This window comes from Columba livia, chromosome 3, assembly GCF_036013475.1.
Source record: "Columba livia isolate bColLiv1 breed racing homer chromosome 3, bColLiv1.pat.W.v2, whole genome shotgun sequence".
Classification (NCBI taxonomy): domain Eukaryota; kingdom Metazoa; phylum Chordata; class Aves; order Columbiformes; family Columbidae; genus Columba; species Columba livia.
In genome coordinates this window covers 94,825,513-94,838,163 of record NC_088604.1, presented here as the reverse complement: position 1 = coordinate 94,838,163, position 12,651 = coordinate 94,825,513, and the positions used below count along the sequence as shown (strand labels likewise).

Sequence of the window (12,651 nt, the reverse complement as noted above, 5' to 3'; positions counted from 1 at the left end):
GACAAGCCAACTGTTTGAATGAACTGTTCTCTTACCTTGAAAGTTTAACCTGCTTCACTTACCAAACACTAAACCACAAGAGTAAAAATAACACTCCATTTTACTTCAAGCTATTTGTATTTTAGGTCTCTGCTAAGGAAGTGGTATTGTGCCTCTAGAAATAACCAGCTGGATAGAGCTGTTACTTCCCAAGGAGTATCTGCAGACTTTCTTTTCAGCTCCCACAGATGTTCCTGTTGGGATGCAAAACAGAAGATTTCTAATTTTTCCTTTTGATGCACAAATGTGGTGCTGTTTATTGAAGAAGACTAAGTCACTGAGTATCATATGCCAGCTTCACATATTTCAGGAATGTGGTAGTCAGTTGAGTGCTTGACACAAAGTAGTCATTAAGGAAATTAAAAGTGCCCTAAAAGTAGAAGAAATTTAACCTCATAGTCCCAGATTCACTTAAAAGGGGAAAGGGAAGAGAGCATACTGTCATTTGACACACCAGGGAAGCTCATCCTCCTTCTAATCAACATGTTCCCCTGCAGCTCAGGACGAAGTCAAATGTTAGCTCGGTAATGCCCAAGCTGCAAGCACAAAAATCCAGGACACGAAACAAATAATATATCATCACCTTCCTTGAAAAAAAAATGATAAAAAGCATTTCTCTCCCAATGAAGCATTCCACAGCAGGATCCATTTGATTGTAAAGCGTACAGATTGTTTGCTATGGTGTGAACTTTGTATAAACACGGGGAGATGGCTTCGCGTTACATCAATATTGATGGCTCTTGAAGCGCCCCTCTCATCAGGTGATTTGTAAGCATCTCCTTCAACGCTTCCTGACTCCGAGATGAGCTGCTAGATTTATCTGTATCCCGCCGGGGATGCTTTCTGCTGCCTGTTTGAGCAAGCTGGCTTCTCCGGGAGCTCTGGTACCCGGGGTGCCCCGGAGCCGGGCTGGTTCCCCCCGGCCCCGTCCTGCGAACAAACCAGACGCCAAATCGACCATCAACAGGTGCTGCGCACACGTGTGAGAAACTTTCTGTGTGTTATTACCCGGAGTTACCTAGGCGGGGAGATGCCTCGGCTGCAGCGGACAAAGCGGCGCCGGGGGAGAAGCAACCATTATTAAAAAAAAAAAATCCAGCGGGGCCGGAGAGGAGACGGGAAGAAGGGGGTGACAGCCGCTCCCGGCAGCGCGGCGCCCCCGAGTTTTGGGACAAAGCAGCGGGAGCCCGCAAAATGTGGCGGCCTCGGAGGCCGGCGCTGGCCGTGAGGTAAGGCACCTCGCTCTGCCCCCGCGGGGAGCGGCACCGGGGGGTCGCGCACCCCAATCTCCGCCGCCACCGCCGTGCGCGGCCCCGGCCCCAGGCCCCGCTGGAGCCGCCCCACCTGCGGCCGGGCCTCCGACCCGCCCCGGGGCCGGTGCGCGGGGGGGAGGGGAAAGCGGCGGGGGGCGGTTGTTTAACCCTTTCCCCGCCGGGCGGCTCCGGAAGCGGCCGAGGCGGCGGCGGCCCCGGGAGGCGCGGCGCTGTCCTGTGCCCGGGCGGGGAGGGGTGGCGCAGGGTGGGGGCGAGCGCGGGGCGGGGGGGCCGCGGGAGCCGCTCCCTCCGTGCCCGGCCCGGCAGAGACGGCGGGAGGAGGAGGAGGGCGCAGAGCGCAGACATGGCGGCCAACATGTACCGAGTGGGAGGTATGTGGGGATGGGGCAGTGCTCGCCCGGTGCCGGGGGACCCTGCGCCCGGCAGCGGGGACAGGACCCAGCCGGGGGGCGCCGCCGAGCCGCGGGCTGTGCGCGCCGTGCCGGGACCTGCGCGCCCCGCACCGGGCTGCGGAGAGGCGCACCGGCCCCTGTGCCTGCTGCGGCCCGCGCTATGGCCCCGAGCGGGGCGGCCAGGCCCGGGCAGGCGGCACAAGGCGGTAGCCGGCCCCGGTGAAGGGGCCGCGGGCCCTCGGCGGCGCGGCGCGGAGGGGGAGGGCGCAGGTTCGTTCCCCACCAGCCCTGTGCGCCGGGTGGGAGGCCGGCCCCCACCGCCGAGGAGGAGAAGGGCAGCGCCGCCCTCCGCGGGGAAGGGGGGAGCAGCGCCGCCGGCTTCCTGCCCCCTCACGGCGGCGCGGGCTGGGCATGGCCTCTCTTCGCGCCTCGGCGAAGGGGCCGCCTGGCGGACCCCCGGCCCCGCCACCCGCCGAGCCGGCGCAGCGAGCTGCCCCGCTTGCGAGGCGAACGGGGGGCGATCTACCGGGGCCGTGCGTCCCCGACCCGGGGGCCTGCCTCGGCCCGGCCGTGCTGCGGCCTGGTGGGCCCGGGCGGCGTGGTTTGGGCAGCCGGCGCCCGCCCCGAGGGGCGCCCGGTGGCGCTTCCCCCCGAGCCTCCCCCCGACCCCCGCTCCCTTCCTTGGTCGGCGAAGTTTCGCCTTGTCTTCCTTCTTTTCCCGGGGATAAATAATAAATCCGGCTGTGTAACCAGGGGATTTCTGTCAGCTTTCATGCTGACCGACGTGACCCCAGAGGAGTGCGCGGATACGTGACTGCTTGGCATAGGGAGGCACTTGGGCGGTAAAACCCTGCGAGCGTTCATGTCCCGACCCCTCAGCCTGTCGAAATAGACACCGATAACTTCGCACTGCCCTCCCTCACGGCGTGAGCATGGCTGTGTTCCTGGTGCTGTGGCTCAGGTGCACTGCTCAGAGTTGGGCTTTCAGTACTTGGTGCTCAAAAATGGCTTGTCTCCTCCTCCTCTCTCCTCGGCAGCCTGAGGTGAGATGTAAGATGTGAGGGAATGAGGGGTGGTAGTAGTTAGTTACAGTCTGCTTCTGTTTTGGGATACATCCACACACACGGTCCATCTGCATGCTCCTTCATTAGGTGGTGTAGGTTGTAATCCTGTCAGCTTTACTCGTTAATGTAGACCTTCTCTGAGCAGTACTGTTGAAATCTGGGTAGGGTTTGCTTCTTCGGTCATCACTTCTCTTTTTTGTTGTTGTTGTTATTTTAATAAGCAATTTTGAACAATGTTTAGCGATCATATTCCTTCTTTAGAGCCAAATGAGCTCCCTGATTCTCGTATTTCACTCTAGCCTAGTGTCAAAGCACTGCAGAAGAGTTTTATACCTCATTATGGTCCCCCCACCCAGTTTTTTTAAATAAAGTTTGTGTGGTGTGGAGTCAGATACCAAATGTAAAGTGTGGTTAGCATTTGGTGGACACTTTTTCATTTGACAAGAACAAGTTTTGAGAAAACTATTGAAGGAAATGTGCTGCATGTTACATGGGAGTAGCTTTCAGGATATGAGTAAACTTCCATATGCTCTGTGAAAATATTTTCCTATTCGTGATGCTATAAGAGATTTTGTCCTGAAAGAACCTCACTAACCTCATGACTGTTATTGCTTAATATAGTCTGCACATTACTGGACAGAGACAACAACAAAAGCAAGTGTCATAAAATGTACATTACTTGTTTGGACAACTGTGCTGTCACAGCACCTGATAATAAATGTGAGGTAGCATATTTTACAGAAATATTTATCTCCGTAATATCGAAACTCACTAAAGCGCTCAATTCTTAAATCTTCCCTCATCAATTGTGAGAAACTACAGCTTTTATATCAAGATTTATGAAGTGTGTGGATTGCTGAATTACAATGTAAGCTCCAGCACAAGGTGTACGTTTCAGCATGGTTGTTAAAGCTTGTGTAGTGCAGTTACAACCAGAATTTAGGAACAAATTACGTTACATCTCAGTATAGAGATAATTCACCGTTTTAGCATTTACTAAAAAATCTTAGCTTTTTATCAACTTCTAGATTTAGAAGAAAATTTTTGCACTAATAATGATATGCTTTTACGTAGTATTTTTTTATATTTTAATATCTTTCCTTTTTTCTGTTGCAGATTATGTTTATTTTGAAAATTCTTCCAGCAATCCATATCTCATTAGGAGAATTGAAGAACTTAACAAGGTACGCAAGTGTCTAAGATTCTTGATTAACCTTTGACAACAGTCAGTGCACTTTTCAAAAACTGAGAATGATTTTAATCCCATGAGAATTTATTTGGGTAGAATTTTCTGGTGTGGTATTTTTATTTTGGTTTTTGAAATTTGCTCTGTGTTTTGTGTATGTTTCAGTTACTGAAATCTTGCTATGTGATTGACATACTGTAATTTTGCCTTGTTATCTAATGAAACACCCAGTTGATGATTTCTGGTAAACAGGAGTACTCTGCTGTAAAACAAATTCCAATCCAGTCCTATGAATCCTTGAGGAAGGGAATGAATTTAGTTCTGTATATGGTGATGGCACAGTTGAATCCATGTGGAATGATAGTGATCATGCCATGTGTCTGCTTCTGGATGTATGTGTAAAGAGCTAGTAGGTATCAGTGAGACTTTGTAGTGATCAAATAACAGCATATGGGGCTTCTGTGGCTGGTTATTGCTCTGCTTATTGGCAGCTGTGAATGAAGGATGGGCTTTTGGATAGAAATAGAGACAGTATTCATTGTCTTTATTCTGAGTGTGTTTTTGTAAAGAATGGAGACTTTAGTGAGTCATTTTGGGGAAAACACAATTACTTTCCTTTATTCTTGTACTACCAAGAGTGGTGTGGGATTGTTAAATTTTTTTTTTAGCATGACATATTTTTAGTACTCCATCAAGCACTATTTTTATTAACTTTACACATTATGTGTAAAGTTAATGATCAAAATGCCTGTTGCGATGTAAATAATGATAAAGGTGTTGTTGTTGTTGTTGTTGTTGTTGTTTTTTCCTGTGGCTAGAAAGTAAATTAAAAAATTGGTGACCTGCAAACAGTTTTCGTCTTATTGATGGAACATAACACAGCTCCATAGCAGACATCAACCACATTGCCTGCTAGTGCTGTCTGACACAACATCCACTGAGCTTCTGCATGGCAAATCGTTTTTGGACTTTTATTGGAGAAGAATATTTTTTTATTTACAGTGATTGAAGTGATTCCAATCATGTTCTGGATGTAATGTTTATTATCTTTAAACTGCATTGCTATAATTTAATCTTGCTTATGGATGTTAGAGCAATGGAGTATTGATTTTTTTTTAATTATTTTTTTTTTTCCCCCAAAGAGAGTTTCAAGGATATAGTCCAGATATCATAATTGTGAATTATGTGCTTTCATGTGTTAAAGGCGTTCAGCAAAAATGGAGATGTTATACAAACATATAATGAAATGCTTTGGTTGTTATTTTACTGCAGATAAGATGCTTTCTTTTTTGGTAAGAAACTTAATTAAAACAGGATACTTTTCAGTGCCATATCTTGAATTTTAAATAAGTAACTCCAGGTAATTAACTAATCTTGTACTTTATGTAATGAGAAAGAGGGGACAGTTCTTCAAATATTAGTGGATTCTTTATGTTATCCAGCTGAAGAGTGTCATCCCTGTAATGAGTCATGAAAACAGCTCTGAACTAAAGAGCTCTTTCATGAGCTGCAGAGAGATTTCAAATAAATAATGTTTTATTAAATATGAATTTGAAAAAAATGCCATACATTTCTGTCTAAAGCTGAATTGCAAAGAAATCTTCAGAAGCTTCTAATATTTGTTAAGGATTCTTATGTTAACATGATACTGGTATTACATTTCTAACCAGCTGAATAATGTATACATTCTTAGGACTATATAAGAAATTATTTTATTGGATCGGAAATTGATATTGGCCTGCATCAGGAAGTTTTTTCTTGAGTAATTCTGTTGATTTCAGCCTGACTGATCGTGTGAGAACTACTAATGTAAGGGAAAATTGGAGACAGAAGGCATTTAATTTGTATTGCTCAGCTGAGAAAGGATACATTCTGACTTGATTCATCTTTCTTTTGTAGACTGCCAATGGAAACGTGGAAGCAAAAGTGGTGTGTTTTTACAGGCGAAGAGACATTTCCAACAGCCTTATAATGCTTGCAGATAAGCATGCTAGTAAGTAGATTGTATAGGGTGTTTTTTCTTTCTATCAAAGCCTGTTCAGTTTCTGCAGCTGCTTAAAATCGCATTTCTTTGGCATGAGGGATATATATTTATACTAGGTATTAATTAATATCCAGTTAGATGCTTAACATTATCTGATACTGGCCATGTTCCTAGTAGTTGCTTCCAGGACTTAAGTTAAGCTGTATTAAAGTGATTGAAATCTCTGTTTGGAGGAAAAAAAAAAAGGAATTTTTTTCAGATATGTTTCTTTTTTATATCGAAATGAAATCTTCGGTGTAAGTCGATTTAAGCTCAACAGCTTTCGTGGAGGTTTGATTTGACTACTTTTGAGTTAGGCACAAACACGTGTTGCTTATTGTAAAGAATGAAAGGTATCATTGGAGACTGAAAATCATGGGAGATTGTAAAATAGCTGTTATGTGCATTTATGATAATTGTCAATATTAATCAGTAAAATATTGTAAGTATCATCTCATTAGTTTTTCAGGAAAGCAACAAGTGGTAATAGGGAAAAAGTCCTGTTTTCATCATGAACTTAACTTTTTCTGGTAGCTGCCATTCCGTCTACAACTGAACTACCTTTTTTTTGATAACTTGATAATTAAAAAGGTAATTCTGAAGATAAAATCAGAACCTAAAAAACTGAGGTGTTTGAGAAAATAGTTATTTGCAAAATACTTCACTCATGTTGGTAAATAAGTGAAGTGTTAAAAAGTCAACATCTGGTAAATTTCTTGCCATATACTATTAAATAACATTTTGATTATAAATGATACTTGAAATTTCAAAATTAACATGTGAATAAGTGATGTATGGATTATAAATCTCAGTTCTGTAATTTATCAGGATGAATTTCTTTAAAGACATTACCCAGTGCCATATTTTGTGTGCAGATATATGATGGAGTAATGTAAAATTCTGGTAATTTTACTCATACAAGTGCTTTTTAGTGAAGAGAAATAACCACATTTTGGCTTTTGTTTTATCCTTTCATTGACCCTAGAGAAGTGCAGGTGCTTTGAGTACCTAGTGTGAAGTACTAGCTTGGTTTTTAAAGAAAAAAGATACATCTTGTGTATGTTCTAAGAGGATGATTTATTTAAATGTTTTTCTAACATAATAAGGTACGCTTTATAATTATTGGTGATCTAGTTTATGGTAGTCTGCTCCCACAATCATTATAGTCTTTTGAGTTCTTCCATATGAAATGTATAGAAATGTAAACTTCTTTTGAGCTTCACTAAGCTTTCTAGAGATTTTTTTTGGTTTGTTTTTCTTGTCTAATGGAGGGGGCAGAGAAGTATGAAAAGGATAACAGCTTGCTGGAAATAGAGTTGTTTGTTTGGTGTTTTTTTTATTTATTTGATTTTTAAAACAAGAGGGCTTGGCTTATTTTTCAGAACAGGGTGTGTTAGTTTTGTGGGCATCATTCAACATGGAAAAGTGAATAAGATTTTTCTGTTTCTTTTGTGAGTTGTCGATTGCCATTTTGTCAGCACTTTGGTATAAAGGACTTGTTGACGGTCTGTTGCTCTTCTACTATAGCATGCTAGGGGTTCGTTGGTGTCAGTAGAAGTACCGTGGAATCTTCCATCACGTTTTCTCTATTGGGGTTCTCTTGCTGTTTTCTAGAAAGCAAATAGAAATGTAATTTCTAGCTGATTGAGCAAGCATCTTTAGGATGCCTCTGTCTCGCAGGTCATAAGTCTTCTAACTCATTGTTCTTATGAATTAGGTTTCTCTGTGGACGTTTTCTTTGTACATAATATTTTCTTTCTGACCAGTCTGTAGAATCTGTACAGCTGAGTTATTTTATGAAGCATATTATAGTTATAGGGGACAGCACATAGTGAAGGATTGCTCGCCTGGATCTTCATACAGCTCATACAGCAGATGTAGTTAAATGTCAAATCAATTTAAATGTTTTGATTCTGGAATACCACAGTGTACTGTTTAAAAATATGATGTATGTAAACAAAATATTTGTATATTTATGAATTGAATGTTTGGGAAATGTTTTATATACCTAAAAATGTTGGTGCTTCAACACTTCTACCTAGTTTATTACAAAATAAATGCTAAATTAAGTGAGTTTCTTATGGAATGAAGATTCTAGTTCAGTGACTGCGTACTCCAGCATACATGTCTAGAGTAGTCTTTTAAGTATAAGATCTGTTTGAACTTTTCTAACCATGTTTTGTATGGCTAGCAGTTATTTTTTTTTATTTCTGATAGGGAAAACTGTCCTGGGTAATGCACTTCTGAAGATTTTGGCTGGTGGGGATTAGGATGTTTTGGGTAACACTTTGGTTTCTGAAGGTTGCATTTTGTGACATAGGTATGGTCCCATTAATAAGAGAAGAAAACCGCTTTGTAAGAAAATATTTTGCAACTTTAAGAACAAATTTTCAATAACTTGAATAAGTTTCAGAACAGTTTTAAAGAATAATGGAATTAAGTACATCTGTGACATTATCACTGGCAAAGAGTCAATATACTGTTTTTTTGAGGGGGAGTGTTTTTTGGTTTGGGGATTTTTTTTTTTTTTTTTTTTTTTTTTGAGATGCCTTCAAATAAGTTTCAGCATATAAAATAGGGAGAAAAAAAACGAAGTTTTCTTTAGGTCATTCTGAAATATTCAGGGGCAGAGGAGTTCCCTTGATTTCAAAGCATCTGACGCTGATCTGAAAAAACGGCATTTCCTCCATTTTTTTCCCTGGTGTTTCTGGTGGAAGTTAATTAACAAGCATTTTTATTTATCTACCAGCATCATGTGTGATGTTAGTCTAGATCTGGGAGTAGTTCCATTAGTTAACTGCAGCTGCTGAAATCCAGGGGTTTTGGATGTTTTATGGGCCCTTGAAGATGTTATTTTTTTCTCCCCTTGATCTCTGTGAGTATAAACCAGGTATAAGACCACCTTGAAAGTCAAACCAAAATACTGTGCAGCCTCCAGTACTGAGTAGGGGATTCTTCTTGGACTGTAACACACACTAGCTGTTAGGTTGTAGCTGTTACTATAGGTCACTGTGAGAGGATCTTTCTTTTCTTTGTGCTGCGAAGTAAGGCTTATTTTAAGGGGAAAGAAGGAAAAGAGCGGAATAGAAGACCACAGGCAGTACAAGAGCTATTGCAGCAGATGACTGAAGTACACAAGGAAATGAACTTGGAGAGATGGGACAAAACCACACAGCTTGTTAAAATGGGTGAAGCAAACCTAAAGGGGTGGCACAGAAATGTTCTCTAACTAAATGGTGTGATTGAAAGAGAAACTGCCATCTGTAGCTGCATGTATAGAATTTAGATGATCCTTTACCTAAAGTGGAGTTGATGTTAATATTTTAAGGCAAGGTTTTAATAGCAGGGGAGGGGGGACTGTACTAGTTCTGCACCAGCACTGGGTTTAGGCTACAGTGAAGGGCTCAACTTCTGTATTTCCTTCTTTTGTAGTAGATTTATGCACTATTACTTTCTTGAAGCTGAGTAAGGCAGCCTGAGTGCATGATACCATTTTTTACAGTTTTAAATCCTTTATCTGGTCATGTGCTCTCTTGTAATAATATGTCTGAAGTCATTCGCTTATTGCAGCTCCTGAAACAGCTTTTGCCTAGTCAACTACCTGCGGAGGAGATTAAAAAAATTCCTGTTGTCAGAGGCCTCTGTCTTCTGATTTATTAAGAGAACTTGCTTTGACTTAGGCATGCTGAGCACCTGACCAAATGCTCAGAATTTTTCTGGGCCTATGGTAAAGCACATGTACTAAGTATTTTTTTCTCATTAGCGAAACTGATGCCCTTGTGAATGAGACAAGAGTCAACTTAAAAAAAAATCTGAGACGTTGTTTCAGTGACTGAGAGATCAAAGGTAAAACTGAGTTTTTCTACATTACAGAACCTGTAGTCAAAATTTTTTTTCAGTCTCAGTTGCTCTTTGTGGGGATCATGGACTTCTCATAGTCACACTTTTTTTAGGACTTTTCTTAGCCTTCATCTCTTGAACACTCATGTTTCATGTCACAGTGCTTTGCAAAATCGTGTCTCTGCTACAGATTTTTTGTACTCAATAGATTTATAGGAACAAAGGAAGAGTCCCACTAGTGATCTAGCGATTCCTGTTGAACAGTTGGGAGTCCGTCCTCTGTTCTGACCTTGTTATGGCACTGATGGGTTGTGATCAGAAACCAAGAATTCTCTCTGTTGCTGTATCTGTAAAGTGATGCTCTTATTAAAAGTTCTTGTCAAGGTTGGTAAAGACTGTTTAATACATCAATACCTATTTATTTATATGTCCTACTAAATATCTCAAAGCACCTTACAAATGAAAACGAAGAGTTTATTTTGTATATTGATATCAAGAGTGTTTGAACAGTCCTGGATCTTACACAGCAGTTTTGTAAAGATGCTTTGTATTTGTGGGGAAAAAACCAACCAAACAACCAAAACAAAAAAACAGCAAACAAAGCCAAAAAAAAACCCACAAAACAAAACAAACCACCACAAACCAACAGAGTTATTTTGCATATTATCAGCCTACATTAGCATCATAATACTTGCCACATGCATTCAAGAGAATGAAGCTGTGCATGTTCCATCTGATTTTTGGGAAGTGTTTTGTTCCAGTAAAGCAACAAGTAGTGTAGAAGATGGCAAGAAAATGAGATTAACTTGAGAAATATTGTTTAATATATTTAACAGTAATGCAGATTACTCATTAATATTCCCAGAGACAGACAAATATGAAATGTGAATTCCTTTCATATGTCATCAGATTTTTTAATATTTGGTTGCCTTTGCATAGTGCCATTCTTAATACTCGATTCCAGGAAAATCACACGAGAGTTTTTCCTTTCATTTTCAACAACTGAAGAAATACAACTTAGAAGGTTCCATTTTTCAGTATTTTTCTCAAGTGTACGTAGAACTAAAACAAGAACAGGGCAATTCAGATATTCATTGTATAAGAAAATGTTCTGTGTGTGTGGAGATTAAATAGAGAACTCTAGAGTAAACCACTTAAATGCTTTGTGCTCAGTGTTCTTTTATTCACATATTGGAGTATAATTCAAAACATTTAGAATTACTGGGTTATTTTTGTCCAGTCAGATGGTAACACAACCAAAAACTTGGTGTTGTGTTTGTTGTTGTGTTTCTTTTTCATCATAGTAGTTTGTGTACATCAAACTAAAAGGCTGTTATTCAGAAAGTATATCATGTTTATTTAATCAGTCTCTTTTCTGAAAACTTGCTTGAAGATGAGAGACTCTTTCTGTTACTTAAATCATATAATGTCTTGGCATAAAAAATATCTTTTGACTGGAGATTTTATTTGAAACCTTAAATTGGCTTTTTTTTTTTTAGTTACATTAGTTCCCTTGAATGCCTCTTGACTCCATAGCCTGTGTTTAGTTAGTAGCACCTTTGGTCAAATGAATGTGAGAGATGGGTGTTAATTCTTCCCTTGCATATGATCTATTTTCTCCACCCTCTTAATTTTAAAGGTTGAAATATATTTATTTTTTTTTTACATGATGAATGCTTATATTGTTGTATCCTACATCCCACTTCTAGGGAATGAATTAAGACAGTTCACTCTGCTGGTAGTGCTAGTAGAGATTGACATCCATCCTACAGGAAAGGATGTTCAGACGCACATGGAGTTCTTAGTTACTCTTTCTGGGGAATTGAAGTTAAAAGAGCTGCCTGTTCAGCAGGTGATCCTTTGAATGAAAAGGTGGTCATAGAATCACATTGGTCTTGATACAAGTAAACCAGAAACAAAAGCTTTTGGGTCTTACTTATGGTCAGGTGTGTGCAAAAAAGAAAGAAGTCTTTGCAGCTTGAGAGTTCACTTTATTTGCTCCTCTTGCAGTAATGTGTATGTGGCTCTTCTATGGAATTTAGTGGCTTTCTGAAGGTTTTCTGTTAGATTGCCATTTATTTTTTAATTGTACTAGGTGAGGCAGCCTCTTTCCTGCTTTCTGTTAAGAAAACTGGTCTGTTGATACCACGCTATGACAAGGGATACTGTTTTGCTGGATGTTAAACAGGAGGAAAAGGAGCTGAGGGGTGGGAAGGCAGAGCTGGGAATCAAAGGCAGGAGAATCTCATGGAGCATTTATAAGGAAGAAGGCGGCTGGGCTGCTAGGTATGCCGGGGGGGTGGGTGAGCAGACTGGTGTGACTGGTTTGGTGAGATGCTACCTTCTTAATCTCAAGGTTCTGTAAATATAAACTAGTGTTTGTTTGCAACTCAGTGTCACTGGCCCTGTCATCTGTGTCCACTTGCCCTCCCCACCATCCCGATGTGTACCCAAAATTAGGAGAAAATTATTTTTGTCCTGACATATTTGACCTCTTTTCTTTGAGGAAAAGGCAAGTCTTTCAGAAGTCCACGTCTGTGAGCAAGCCATCAGAATACTCCTGGGTTTGCTTTGAAGATGGGGTGGTGAACAGAGACAAAAACACATATACTAAGCCAGGAATGTTAAGGAGAATGAGTTTGCTTGAGACGGGAATTTTACGCATTATACTTATTTACAGTCAACTAATAGAGACATATAAACTAAGCACTAGCAAATTCAAGTATGTTGTGTTGCTTCTGGGGATCCCGAAGTCTCTGATGTGGGTGAGACATTTAAGGATGATACAGATAACAAATTCTTTAAGCAGTGGCGGAGTAGTTTTTATGCTAAG

At 41.2% G+C, this 12,651-nt stretch overlaps 1 protein-coding gene across 4 annotated transcripts in view; it reads left to right on the top strand.

Annotated features, from left to right (window-relative positions):
* The first annotated feature begins 1,064 nt into the window (after positions 1 to 1,064).
* MTA3 (metastasis associated 1 family member 3) overlaps positions 1,065 to 12,651 on the top strand; it is a 133,461-nt gene continuing 121,874 nt past the window's right edge. For 2 of the 4 annotated variants that reach the window (XM_065058321.1, XM_065058324.1), the window contains exons 1-3: positions 1,531 to 1,684; positions 3,886 to 3,953; positions 5,855 to 5,948. In XM_065058321.1, coding sequence (XP_064914393.1) covers positions 1,657 to 1,684; positions 3,886 to 3,953; positions 5,855 to 5,948 — 190 coding nt within the window. In that variant the 5' untranslated portion in view covers positions 1,531 to 1,656. Of the gene's footprint in view, positions 1,269 to 1,528; positions 1,685 to 3,885; positions 3,954 to 5,854; positions 5,949 to 12,651 lie in introns of those variants that run through there. The other 2 variants (XM_065058322.1, XM_065058323.1) reach the window with 2 other exon arrangements.